The following is a 14,668-nucleotide window of genomic DNA, read 5'->3' as shown; positions in this document are numbered from 1 at the left end:
ATTTGTGTACATTCTACACTCTCAAAACCCATTTTGTGGAATTTTACACACATTTGAAGAAAATTAATCTCTTTATAATAGTGTCATTTGATGTGATACTTTTGACTGCTACAATGAAATATTGTTATATAAAAATAAGGGAAAAGGGTCTGATATACCCCTCAACTTTGTCATTTAGAGCTGATATATCCCTCGTTATATACAAATGGTTCACATATACCCTTTTCCTCTAACGGAAATGAAAAAAAATAATTTTGGTTTAATTTTTTATTATTATTTTTTTAAAAAAAAATAATATATATATATATATATATAATCCCATATGAGTATAATTAATCCTCCTCAAACATTTTTTTTTTTTTGACTTTTTTTTGTTTCAATGACTAATTTAGATTTATTATTTTGATGGTTAGATTTACTTATGTTTCACTAATATTCTTGTAAAACTTATTATAGATGACCAATTTTTTTCTTCAAATACAAAAATCAAATTACAATATAGACAAAAAAAATAGTTTTAAATTATAATATAGCCACAAAAAATAGTTTTAAATTTTTTCTTTACACTAAGGAATGAAAGAAAAAAATAAAATAAGAATAAGAAACTCAAATAATTATAATCAAAGAAGTAAAAAATTAATTTATGTATGAAAAAGATTAAAATATACTTTTAACTTTGCTAGAAGAATCATATATACCCCTAAATAATTTTGAAGAAAATTAAAAGTCAAAAATATAAATTTAAAACTAATTTTTTCACTTCCGTTAAATGAAGGGTATATGTGAGCTCATTTTGTAACGGTAGGGGTATATGTGAGCCGTTTGTATAACGGTAAGGGTATATATGAGCAACTTTCATAATGAGGGGCATATCAGCTCCAAATGGCAAAGTTGAGGGGTATATCAGGCCCTTTTCCCAAAAAATAAATTGCGAAAAATATTTGTCTTACCAAACATATAGTAATAGGCAATTCACTTGGAGCCAACAAAATTCAAGGTGTTATTTCTTCTTTCCAAATTATGAAAACATGCTCTGCAAAATTGATTACAACATGGGTATAGAAGTGTGCATAGAACAGTTTCAAAACTATAATTTCAATATACAAAGTAGCAGTATTGTGCTAATTTGCAAATCATACAGATCCTTAAGTGCTAACTACTGAGGTTCAGATCATCATTGCTGGACTTGATTCGTCGTACATTCAAAGGTACAGGGTTCTCCAAGATTGTCACGTTAACTCCGGTCCAGATATCTGATTTCGTGGGGAGCTGAGCTATTTTCTCTACGATTTCCATGTCCTCCGGCAGCACATAGCCAAAAACAGTGTACGCGTTTTTCCATTCTTGATGGTTTGCTAAGCTTATAAAGAATTCAGGGCCAGAACCAACCCATGCAACTGAACCCCGTCTTATTTCAGGACAGAATTCACTGGGAACTGTCTCGAGTGGTATTCCTTCAGCACCAAGAGTTCCTTGTAACAAACCATATGGAGGGCCAAAAGATGCCTGAAATTTTGTAAACCAGATGCAAAGAAGTCAGGAAAGTTAAAAGTTTTTAGCGGAAAGATAGCATATGAGTGCACAAACATCAGCACAGAATGACTAATGCACTTGAGAAAATCTCTTACACGAGACGTTACTAGATGAAAATTCATTTACACAATCTATCTTCAACCACAAGATGCAATAAGCAAAATGCTATCAGCAGCAACTAATTTTTCATGTCGTGCTCCCAAGAGCTTTGACAAGCCATATCAGTTGGGAAGGAAGTTGAATTGTAGAATGCCACTACATACAAAATGTGTAATACATAGCGATATGAACGAGGAAATAGGACACAATTTTGGGTTCCACAGAGGAAGGAGCCAAACATTTTTAGCAACGGAGGATATACATACATAACCTTTCTCTCACATTCCATGTTTTTCCAGATCTACGTATATAACAAAGTCAAAATGGTACTCGGCCATTCCATTTTATGTGAACACTATTTGACTGGACATGGCATGTAGGATATTAATTTGATTAGTATATTCCTTCCTCCATCCCGAAATGCCAGAGTTTGTCAAACCTTCTAATTTTCAGCATAAACTCAGATATTGATTCTTCAAATTTATGAAATAAAATTAGATAGTCAGAATTTACATAAATCACATTTTTTATATAAAAAAATATTCAAAAAAACGTTTGAAGTAATCGTTGCAAAAGAATTCCCTTAGTAGTAATAGTTAACATAAAATGTGACATGGAGAGAATATACATAGTAGTGGAAAAAAACTTTAAATAGAAACTTAAAAAGTTGCTTAGAAGAAAATGTATCAATCGAATTTAAAGAAAACTTCAACAAAAAGAGTGCCATAAAAATTGGGATGGGGGAAGTTTGAAATTGATAACATGAACACTTGTTCTTAATCCTCCATTTAGTCAAAGTAGCCAAATTGAGACAAGTTACTATAATTTATCTTACTCATGCGATCAAAATGGAGCTGTTTGGATTAGAAGTCACATGTAATAGTGTAGAAGAGAGATGAAAATTTACATCTTTTATGTGATCTCCACGTGCATCCCAAACTTGTCCGCGAGTTTCCGCACGAAAAAATTGGCAACCAGCACAGTGTCGAAACCTCAACAACTCCAGAATATTAAAAACAGAGTGTGGGGAACATTCTGGCAAAAGCTGAGGAAAAAAGAAAATACAGACACGAATATCAACAGAAATTAGAAAATCCTTGTTAAGGGAAAGGACTAGATTAGATGATAACTAAGCCTAGTGACACTGAAAACTGATACAGTATTGAAGACATCTTATGGATGACAAATTTCGATATAAAGTTATACTGTATCCCCTCCCATACGAACAAATCTTACCCTATACCTTTAAGAAATAAGAAGACTTGAAAAAGGTACAGTCCTCACTAGTAGTGGTCATATTTAAGGAGATAGAAGCTTATAAAAAGCACGTGTTCCTCATGTTTTGATAAACTAGGCCATGCAAAATCTATAAAAGTGTGTGCCTCGGGGTCCTCAGCTCTCAGATTTTCTCTCTTTTGTTCTACTTATCCTTCTACTTCTTCCCATTCCTTATCTATTACTATTTTGTTTTAAAATTGGGGAGATACAAGAAGAAAAAGTAGAATTCTGGACAGGCAAATAGTTATTTTATCAAGGATAGCAATTAGCTGTAGAGATAAGCCAACAACAACAACATACCCTAGATGGAAAATCATAAATGGATCATTAGGGGATGCTGATCTTAACATGCTTTATCTTGTTAATTTTCCGAGTATCATATTATACCAGAAAATGAGAATGATGAAAATGGTAAAGGGGACCTGGTTCATTAGGGTCACAGTAGGAATCAACATGTTTATCTGTTTGTTTGTTTTTGATAAATCACATAAAGAATCAACAGCATTCTTGATTCTACCATATTTGCATGCAATAATGGTATTACAATTCTTGTTGGTCATGAACTTTCTTATTGATCCAGAACCATGATCACCTAACAGGTTTTCCTTCCTCCTTCGTAACTTTGCAGTTGCTTACGCCTCAATATTTTCAATTAAGATGATCAGCTAATCAACTTCTTTAGCAAGAACTTCCAGAAACGATTGCTTTAATTTATTACTTTTTCCAAAGACATCTCAATGTTGGCGGAGATACGTTTTAAGTATCCTTCTATTAAAGTTAAAACTAAAAGACTACTGCTCATTGCCTGGATTCAATCAAAACCTTTTCATCATGCACTTGTATTGTATCCCACTATCCCTCAAGTCAGATAACAATATAGCATATTGAAGTAGCCCAAACTATTTTGGAAATGTATGCACTCTTACAAGCTGATTCCCATCCATATATATGCATATTTAGATAAGAGAAATCAGTGGCACTTGGCAGACACTGAAAATTTAGTGTCTAAGCCAAATTATTCAAAATGCACTCCAAAGGCTAATCCGCATAGTTAGAATGAGTTGCACTTTCGCAGCATTTGTTTAGATACTGTCATTTCTCTGTGCCAAGATATATAGAAGTAGGCATTCATCAAGAAACAGAACATACCTTAACGTGAATAGCACCAAATTCTGTTTCCAATGCGACAATTCCCTAAAAACAAGCGGGATTGAAAAGAAATTTTTTTGTAGTTAGTACATTAAATATCAAACATAATACGGAAATACTGATATGATTTCTCCATAAATGAAAGAGTTCTATGGTTTCCCTGATGCAGCAAGAAAAAATATGAGGTAACATTAGAATCAACAGAGCAGAGAAGCTACCAAGAGAAATAAACCTAGATGCATTACATTCCCCAAGAATCTAAAAAGTTACCTATTAATAAATCAGCATTCAATCATTATAAACAATGATTTATAAGTAAAAATAGGAAGTAGTAAATCTTAAGACTAATCTGCAAAAATGTCTATGGCAATGTCTCACGGGTGACGCCTGTTGTAGTATACGTTTCAATATTGCAGGCATCTTTGCAAAGAGTTCCAAAACTTATTCTCACAATTGAATCTACTTGTTTACAAGCGGACAGTGAAGAAAAATAATGCTATCAGAGAAACATGGCAGTACATTTTAGGTTGTTGAGAAAGTGGTATACCTCTCCTTTCCCGAAAACTATGCCAGACGTCCACATACTCTTGTCGCCCTCATCCATTTTGTCAGGAGACAAAGTATCTTTCTGCCTTTTCAACCAGCACTGCAGCATGAAGCAAAACATGCCAGACCAAACAGTCAAACTCCCATTTACATTGTGTATATTAGTTCAGAAAGTAACTAAAAATACCAAAAGATAATCATACAACAACGTTATCTAAAATTAATGCAGAAGTAATAGATGCCAAATTTAAGTACATGAGGACTTCTCTCAAACTGGAGTATGCTTCACTATTATAAACGGGCAATAGTTTTTTTAACTTTCCGAACTTCAGTAAACTGTTTTAACCTCGAAAAACTTATTCTGGAAGCCCAATTGGTTTGTTTTGGAACCTTAGCAGTTGGACCTCCTATTCTTGAATATTCAATAGGAGAAAAGAGATTAATTCTGACAATTTCTCATTTAATTCTCCAGATTGTCAAGGAAAACGACAGGTTCATGTGGTTGTTTGTTGTGTTCCTTGAACTATTTTAGAAATTATGGTCAGCTGAAAAACAAAGTACCTATTTTACATAAATGCTGAAATTAAATCCATGCGCCATATTTAAACACACCATACAACATCTGAGGCAGGCATTTCTAGCTAATCACAAGCAAAATACTCCGAGTTGAACTCCGAAAAACACGTTTAGCTATAAAATTCCGGAATTTGAAAAACACCAAAAAAACTGTTTTCACTCCAAATTACACACGAAAATTCACAAACAACTACAATTTTCGAATATAATTTTTTCACTTTGAAATCAAAAACTTTTTTTTTTCAAATACTCATAATTTTCATGACAAAATGTATATAAACCAACATCACAATTCACAAACTCATGTTCTATCTTATTACATTAGGATTGAATGATCATTCATAATTAAAGGTCCAAATTTGCATGGTTTTGTCAAAATTGGACAATAAACGCACAATCAATGACACTATGTAAATCATTTCAAACTGCCAACAGCTTACAACTACACACGTGAGGTCTGGGGAGGGTAAAATATACGCAGATTCCGAAAAAGTAAAAAGGACAAAAATAGCAAAAAAATTCCCAAGCTCACCTCACCAAATTTGTCACCACAAGCTTTTTCATCTCCACAAAAAACCCATGTATCACAAAGACAAGGCCCGTGATTACCAGTACACATATCCTTACAAGCTTCACAACATTCCTTAGAACTTTTAACCTTAAAATCAGAACCCCACTTAACAGCAGCTCCCCAAAGCTCAAAACTTTCGATCCCATTACAACATCCACCACCCTCCACTCCACCACCACCACCACCGCTGCCAAATTCACCGTCATCCGCCGCCAACCGCTCAACAGCCGAATTTCCGGTGGGTCTCATCACCGCCGACATGAAAATGTACACGACAGTACACGAAAAAAGACCCATCAAGAGAAGGATCATAGTAGCACAACGAGTGGGTTCGGAATCATTTGGCTTCCGACCCATTTGAGATTGATGAGTGGAGATGAAAACCCAGAAACGAATTTGGCTGATTCGATTTGGTTTCTGAGATTTTTGTATGATTTGGTTTAGTGGTATCGTTGACCTTGAAGATACTGAAGCAGAGTAAGAAAATAAGGTAATTTTATTATACTATAAGATGAATAATTAAAATTTGAAGAGATTATGGAAATGAATTATACTCTCTTTTCGTCTCAACTTATATTAGTTAGTTTGATTCGGTATATATTTAAGAAAGAAGATATAATTTTTATAATTTATCATCTAAAATAAGTAATAAATATTTATGCGATTAGAAATTACTTTATTAAAAATAAAATAAATATTTTAAAATTTATTATTTTTTTGAACTGATTAAAAAAATTAATCATATAAACTGAGACGAAAAAAACAATAATAATGTTTAAGAAAATGTTACAATTGGAAATAGTCAAGCAGAGTGTTGTAGTAGCAGTACAATGAGGAATCTAGGATCATGGGTTTGGCACGGGTTGAATTTTCTTTGCATTTTTTTATCTATATTTTACTTGTTACCTGCATCACCGTAGTATTATATTGTTTTGATGAATATAAAGTTTAAATATTATTTCTTTTGTTTTAAAATTGGTGGTATCGGTATTTTTAGATTTTGATATTTAAATAAGTTTATTTTTTATGGTAAATTTTTTTTATATTTTTTAATTAGTTTGAATTGTTAGTTATTGTGACTTATAACAATTTTTACGCAATTTACAAATATATAAATTTTATTTTTAAAAATTGAAGATTTTGTGCGTAATTTTTTATCAAACTTAAATTATTTGACTCTTAAAAAGTGAAAATGATCACGTAAATTAGAACAAAAGGAGTGATTAATTATTATATTTCTGCAATTACCATTTACCACTATCAACACAATTATTAATTATAATGTATTTGAGTTTCACAATTTCATTTATTTATTATATATTTAAAACTAACTTCATTTAGTGTGTTTGATGATATTAATTTTGTCATTAATATTCGATATCAAATGGAGTATCTACTATATCCGTGTATAGATTAAAAAAAGTGGACCAAAGGTTTTTAGAACTAACAACACAATTTTACCATTTGGAAAAGTGTATTGTGTTGTGTTGTGTTGTTAGTTGAAATAAAATATTTGCTTAGATGTAATTTAAATTTTAATCCATTGTATCGTTAAATTCATTATTAAGTAAATATCAAAAGTCTTGTTTTGTGTAACGATGATTTAGTGTGATTTTTGTATTGTTATCCTCTTCCTCTTTTTTCTCATTTTATCTTTATTTATGTTTAACAATCATATTTTATCGTTTATACTACTTCTCTGTAGTACCACCAATTGTTGATATGAGACATCATGTAATGAAGTAAAATAATATGCAATCTATTCAAACGTTGAATTTATTAAGATAACACCGTATGATACATACAATGATATATTCTGAAATAATACATAACAACCACCTAAAAACGAACTTATTCCAAATGGTCCATAAAAAAAAGTAGAAACATGTTTCTCTTAGTTATATTACGAGAATACCATAATTATGCAGAACAATAGTACTAATACCATAATAATTAATTAAACATGCATCCCAGAATTAAGGTGGAGTTCTAATACCTGAAAGAGAAAAAAAAAAACAAAAAAAGACATAAGACAGATATATTTATATATATTGAAATTGAAATTTGAAACAGCATGTGTAATAGAGTAATTCTTATCATTAAGAAATTTAAACCTCCACTATTTTTGCTGCAAATATGAACTTGTGAAAAAATTGTCCAAAAATTAAACAAATATATTTCCAACAAAACCATGTTTTTTCTCCACAAGAATATTGGGTGTGTTTGGTACCGAGGAAATAAGTTTCTTAAAAGTTAAAAAGAAAATTATTTTCTTAGTAGAAATAGAGAAAACATTTACACTTTTCGCTCATTTTATATGAAATTTAAGAAAAATAATAATTTAATTTGTTGTTTAAAATGAGTGATAGATATTATTTGGCTATAATTATTTTATTAAGATATTTTAAAATTAAATTATTACTCCCTCCATTCCGATTTATATAAGATATTTGACTTGACATGAAATTTAAGAAGAAAAATATGTAACTTTTAAAACTTATAGTTTAAAATAAGTCATTTCATTTAAGATAAATGCAAATTTTAAAGTTAGTCAATATGAGTCATATAAATTGATATAGAAAAAATATAGAAATGAGTTATTTTTTTTGGAAGTAACTAAAAAGAAAATTAGATCGGACAGGGAGAGTATATATATAGTTGCTGAAGAACAAATTAAAATTAAGATATCAACAAAAATAAGATGTAATCAGAAATGTGGTGACTTACTTCCGCACTTAAAATTACGAGGAACGGTGCGTCCGCAGCCTTGAATAAGGCGAATAATTCGCTTTGGGTTGATCATGGCGACCAATTTGGGAGTAACAATTGGGCAAAGACATTCCCAATGAGTAACTCTAGCTCTTTCACAGCATTTTGCCGATGGATTACTTCCAAACAATACAGACAGACATGCTTTTTTACCAAGACTCCTTTCTTCTCTACAAACTGATTCACTCACCTCTCCCTTTACTATTTTTATCTCCAAACCATATAATAATATCACTACCAATACCATACTCCATATCATTTTATTCATCATAATTTTATGATTCACTTCACCATATACATTATATCCCATCTATTTATAGGACTTAATAATTAGTGGGTAGTTGTGGTGGAGCCACATCTTGTATTAAGCGTGTTCAGAATACGAAGAAATAGAAGGAAACTTTTTAGATGCTTGATATTGTAAGTTCGAGTCATCAAGACAGTAAAAAGATAAAAGCTTCTAGAAGGAATAAAAAAATACTCCTTCTGTCTCAATTTATGTGGCACCATTTGAGTTGACACGATGTTTAAGAAAAAAAATAAAGACTTTTGAAACTTTCAATTTAAAAGAATCCTTAATAGTTATGTGGTTATAAATCATTTTGTTAAGAATAGAAAAAAAAAATTAAAGTTAAATTATTTCTAATTATAGTAAAATGACATTTTTTGAATGAATTAAAAAAATGTATCACATAAAATAAAACGATTCGAACAAAAATTTGAATCTCTTTGGTTTGACCTACGCTCTGCGCATGATAGGTAAGTAGCGCGCAACTTCCTCTTAATTTCTTATTGACTAATGACTAGCATGACTTCGTTCTTTATCATAGGAGTCAAAGTCTTCCACTTTGGGGTAGAATGGAATAAAATAATTTTGAATTGAAGATTTTTTTTATTAAGGATAGATAAATCTTTGACTATTATATTATAATCTTTATATTCGTAGAGATAGTTGTTCAATTTTATGTTATTCGTATTATAATTAATTAAGAAGGATAATGAAAAAAAAGATTTAATTTTAGTCTCTTTTTGTCGGTGGAAAATTTATTTAAAAGTCACATAAATTGCTAAATTATTTTTTGTAACAAATAAGTTACTTAATTTTATATCCCATCTATTTATAGGACTTAATAATTATTGGATAGTTGTGGTGGAGCCAGGTCTTGTATTAAGTGTGTTCAGAAACCATTTAGATGCGAAGTATCCGTCACTTTCAATCTTAACATTGTGAGTTCGAGTCATCAAGACAGTAAAAATATAAAAGCTTCTAGAAGGAATTAAAAAATACTCCTTCTGTTTCAATTTATGTGGCACCATTTGAGTTGACACGATGTTTAAGAAAAAAAAATAAAGACTTTTGAAACTTTCGATTTAAAAGAATCTTTAATATTTATGTGGTTATAAATCATTTTGTTAAAAATAGAAAAGAAATTTTAAAACTAAATTATTTATAATTATAGTAAAATGACATTTTTTTTGGATGAAGAAAATATCATTTTTCATCCAAAAATAAAAAAAATAAAAAAAAATGGAATCCTTTTAGTCCTACCTAGATTTGCAGTTGATAGGTAAGGAGTGCGCAACTTCCTTTTAATATCTTATTGACTAATGACTAGTATGACTTTGTTTTCTTTTATCATAGGAGTCTAGTCTCCCACTTTGGGTAGAAATTTTGGATGGAATAAAATAATTTTGAATTGGAGATTTTTTATCAAGGATAATATTTAATTGTACTCTCTCTTTTTTTTGGTAGAAATTTTATTGCAAGTGTCACACAAATTGCTAAATTATTTTTTGTAACAAATAAGTTACTTGATTTTAATTTTATTTGTATCACAAAAAAAAAAGTTATTAGGAGGGAATAAAAGAGACGTTTTATAATATGAGATTTTATATATACCTAGGAAAAGTGATATTTTCGTTTAAAGAATATTTAATATACTGTTTATGATTATCTTTGTTCAATATATATATATAAAAGTGATGATTCACTATGTCACTTAGATTTTAGTAGGTGGACAGGTTTCATCCGAACTCACTTTGGTAGAAAAATATATTATTTATATATGATTAAAATTATCATCCCTCTACCTTCCTGTACCTCCATTTTTAAAAAGGGACCTCCCTTGAGGTTTTGCTCCGTAACACTCATCTCCCTTGTGATTTACAATATTACAGTTACCTTCCTTATTTTAATTTATTTGTAACAATTCTTTAAACATATTTATTATTAATTTAAAATACTAAAGTATGACTAATTTACCCCTTATAATCAATTAAGTTTATGTTCACCTACAAATTCTTTTAAAATAAAACCTAATTCCCTTGGTTAAAAAATCATTGAGAATTTTCTTGGAAAATACTAGTTCCACCTTCTTTCTCTTTTGTTTTTTTCTGCTCAAGAAACTAGCCGTATATTTTCACTTTGTTCATTAAAATCTTTGAAACTTTAATCTCTATTTCTAATTCACCCAGAAACTAATAAAAATGATGAATAATAAGCATTAAATCAACCCTAATACAGAGGAAGAAAAATACAAATACATTTTATCACCAATTTGGAATAAGTCGTTGCAATTATCTCTATCATCTCTTTCTCTTGTCATAGTCACTAAATTACCTTTGAATGACGAATTTCATGCATAATAGAACTTCTAAATATATTATATATAGAGTAAATATACGGTACTCACAAAGAATAATACCCCAATTTAGCATTATTATAAAGTTAATTTACAAAAAAAAAAAATTGAAGTCATGTAATAAGTTTTTTTTTTTTTTTTGCTAAAGTAATTCTTCAGAAAAGATGTTTATAAATTAATTAAACAATGGGTATATTTCAAAGGGCAATTTGGTCAAACTATGATTTTGTACATTAATAATAAATAGGCTAAAAGAATTGTTACAAATAAATTAAAATAAGGGAGGTAAGCGTAATATCGTAAATCATGAGAGAGGTGAGTGTGACAGAGTGAAACCTGAAGGGAGGTTTCTGAAATTATGCCTTTAAAAAAAAATATATTAACTATCAACACTATAGTGTTTATATATGTTTATAACTATCAAAATTATAGTGTATGTTTATATATTACTTATTAGATGACGAAAATATATATGCACTATTTATTAAATGACAAGAATATATATATGCACTACTTTTTAATAAAGGTATATTTACTCTAAATTAAATCGCAATATTGATGGATACATTAATCCTTTTAGGCGCGTTATTTTGATGAAAATAAAGTTTAAATATAATTTACTTATATGTTTAAGCAAATATCACTATCAACACAACTATTAATTAATATGCATTTGAGTTTCACAATTTTATAGATTTACTTATCAATTTTATATTATTGTGTATTTAAAATCAATATCATTCAGTGTATTAATCAATATATTTTAAATCAAATATCTAGTATATTCATACATTCATACATAAATATAAAAGAACTGAATCAAAGATTTTTAGAGTAACAACACAACCATGTTTGGATGATTATATTGTATCGTATCGTTAAATTCATTATTAGATAATGACGAAAATTATTGTTTTACGTAATGATTGATTTGGTGTGATAATCTTGTTACTTTATTTATTTATTTTCTTATTTTGTTTATATTTACTTTTACTCAATTTTTTCTATAGTAGCTCCAATTGTTATTGTGTGACACAGTGTAACGACGTAAAACGATATATTTATTCAAATATTGTATTTATTTAAACAATACAATATAATACAACATGATATATTATGAATCAATACGTAATAAGCATAAAAAAAACGGACTTATTCCAAATGGTCCATAGTAACCAAAAAAAAAAAAAAGTACAAACATGTTTCTCTTAGTTAATTACTGAATACTATTTTTTTACAAGACATGCTTTTTTACCAATTCTCCTTTCTTCTCTACAAATTGATTCACTCACCTCTCCCTTTACTATTTTTATCTCCCAATTACCATATAATATCACTACCAATACCATACTCCAAATCATTTTATTCATCATATTTGATGACATTTTATAATTCACTTCACAATAGATTATCCCCTCTATTTATAGGACTTGATAATTAGTGGGTAGTAGTGGCGGAGTCAGGTTTTGTATTAATTAAGCGTGTTTAGAATATGAAGAAATTGAAGGAAGTTGTTTAGATGGTAAGGATTTAACTTTCAATCCTAAGATTGTGAGTTCGAGTTATCACGAGAGTAAAAACATAGAAGCTTCTAGGCCAATTTATGTGACACATTTCATTTTTTGAAAAAAGTACTATAGGTCACACAATAATTGACAATTCAAAATATTTAGAAGAGATATAAAATTTTACGATTAAAATAGACTTGTTTGAATCTCGAAATCCGAAATGTGTCACATAAATTGGGACATAGAACCGTCCCATTTTATATTGCACCGTATGACTTGGCATGGGATTACCGTCCCATTGAAGCTTAGGGGTCGTTTGGTGTGAAGGATAATATCAAATAATCCTGGAATTAAATTATAATACCACTTAGTTTGTTGTTTGGTTGGCAAGTCCGAGATAACTTATCCCAGGATTAATAATTAGTACCGGGATAAGTTATCCCTCCCCTTGGGTGGTATAGTAATCCCGAGATGACTTATCTCGGGAAAATAAGTAAATGACAAAAATGTCTTTTTCAACCCTTTTGTTACATCACTTGTTAGGCATTTTTGTAAACAAATAAATTGTTCTTAAAATTTATTATTTTGAATACAACAAACCAAACATTCAATAAAAAATAATCTCATCATAACATATCCCATCATAACTAATCTCATCATAATCTATCACATCATAATTAATCTCATCATAATTAATTCCATCATAACTTGAATTCAAACCAAACGACCCCTTATGGTTTAAAAGAATTCTCAGATATTTGTGTGGTTATAAATCATTTCATTAAGGGTAAAAACAAAATTTTAAAGTTAAATTAGTTCTAATTACAGTAAAGTAACATTCCTTTTAATGGATTAAAAGAAAGAGATACTACATAAAATAAAACAGAAAAAATATTATTTTTCGTCAAAAGAAACTTGAATCCCTTTGGCCCTACCTAACTTTCTGGGTAAGGAACGCGTAACGTCCTTTTAATTTCTTATTGACTAGTATGACTTTGTTCTTTATCATAGGAGTCAAGTCTCCTTCTTTAGGTAGAAATTTTGGATGGAATAAAATAATTTTGAATCCGAGATTTTTGATCAAAGATGGATAAATTTTATCTATTTTATTTTATAATCTTAAATAGTAGAGATGGTCGTTCAAGTTTTATTTTAATCGTATTATAATTAATTAAGTAGTGTAATGAGAAAAATATTTAATTTTATTATTTTTTTGGTAGAAATTTTATTCAAGTGTCACACAAATTTCTAAATTATTTTTTGTAAGAACAAGTTAATTAATTTTAATTTTATTTGTATCACAAAAGAGTTATTAGGAGGGAATAAAAGAAACCTTTTATAATATGAGATTTTATATATACCTAGAAAAAGTGATTTCTAATTCGTTAAAAAAAATATTTAATATACTTTTTCTGATTATCTTGCCCAATATATATTATATATAAAAATTCACCATGTCACTTAGATTTTAGCCGAATAGATGGATTTCATCTGAACTCACTTTGATAGAAAATTATAGTGGTTATATATGATTAAAATTATTATTTATTTATTTTTATATGAAAAATCTTAGTAGCTCAGTTGACGATTACCTGAACTCCTACTTTAATGGTGAAAATTAGATTTCCCACATTGTGTTCCTCTCCCCCTTCCTGTACCCTCATTTTAAAAAAAGAACTAAAAAAATGTTTTTTTATGTTGAATTTTCTTTGACTTTATATTTACTTCCTCATATTTTGAATCTCCGTAGTAAAAATTTATGTTTAACTAGGATTACATATCAGTCAGTTTGATTCAATTTTAACATTTATTGATTCGATTTATCGATTATCAATTATCAATTTGTAAAACATGTTAAATCATGTTTAATTTATTATCAATAAATTAATAGTAACTTTTCCAATTCAAATTATTTGTTTTAATTTGATTTTGAATAACCCTATTCTATGCCACACAATTTTGGAGTGTTGAAGGGATTATTATTACCCATATATTTT

At 29.1% G+C, this 14,668-nt stretch overlaps 2 protein-coding genes across 2 annotated transcripts; both read right to left on the bottom strand.

Annotated features, from left to right (window-relative positions):
- Window positions 1-1,041: 1,041 nt before the first annotated feature.
- On the bottom strand, window positions 1,042-6,266 carry LOC125826885 (uncharacterized). The gene is made up of 5 exons (XM_049506228.1): window positions 5,714-6,266; window positions 4,607-4,705; window positions 4,060-4,104; window positions 2,540-2,677; window positions 1,042-1,506 (listed from the first exon to the last, which is right to left on the bottom strand). The coding sequence occupies exons 1-5, from the start codon at window positions 6,107-6,109 to the stop codon at window positions 1,153-1,155; spliced, it is 1,032 nt and encodes a 343-aa protein (XP_049362185.1). The 5' UTR covers window positions 6,110-6,266; the 3' UTR covers window positions 1,042-1,152.
- A 1,293-nt stretch (window positions 6,267-7,559) lies between these two features.
- On the bottom strand, window positions 7,560-8,792 carry LOC125826895 (uncharacterized). Its single transcript, XM_049506238.1, has 2 exons — window positions 8,480-8,792; window positions 7,560-7,748 (listed from the first exon to the last, which is right to left on the bottom strand). Exons 1-2 carry the CDS (start codon window positions 8,790-8,792, stop codon window positions 7,729-7,731), a joined length of 333 nt encoding a protein of 110 aa, XP_049362195.1. The 3' UTR covers window positions 7,560-7,728.
- Between the last annotated feature and the right edge of the window lie 5,876 nt (window positions 8,793-14,668).

This window comes from Solanum verrucosum, unplaced genomic scaffold, assembly GCF_900185275.1.
Source record: "Solanum verrucosum unplaced genomic scaffold, falcon-dt-bn FXZP01000060.1, whole genome shotgun sequence".
NCBI lineage: Eukaryota > Viridiplantae > Streptophyta > Magnoliopsida > Solanales > Solanaceae > Solanum > Solanum verrucosum.
The sequence above is the reverse complement of the archived record's forward strand: the minus strand, read 5'-3'. Positions and strand labels throughout refer to the sequence as shown.

What these genes read in the sequence shown, in the direction of transcription:
- LOC125826885 (XM_049506228.1), bottom strand. Translation starts at nt 6,109, where the DNA reads ATGGGTCGGAAGCCAAATGATTCCGAACCCACTCGTTGTGCTACTATG. An exon ending in TAGTTTTCGGGAAAGGAGAG is followed by an intron (nt 4,105 to 4,606) that starts GTATACCACTTT and finishes GCTTGTTTTTAG; the next exon opens with GGAATTGTCGCATTGGAAAC. An exon ending in GTGGAGATCACATAAAAGAT is followed by an intron (nt 1,507 to 2,539) that starts GTAAATTTTCAT and finishes ACAAAATTTCAG; the next exon opens with GCATCTTTTGGCCCTCCATA.
- LOC125826895 (XM_049506238.1), bottom strand. Translation starts at nt 8,792, where the DNA reads ATGATGAATAAAATGATATGGAGTATGGTATTGGTAGTGATATTATTA. An exon ending in TCGTAATTTTAAGTGCGGAA is followed by an intron (nt 7,749 to 8,479) that starts GTAAGTCACCAC and finishes TTTCTCTTTCAG; the next exon opens with GTATTAGAACTCCACCTTAA.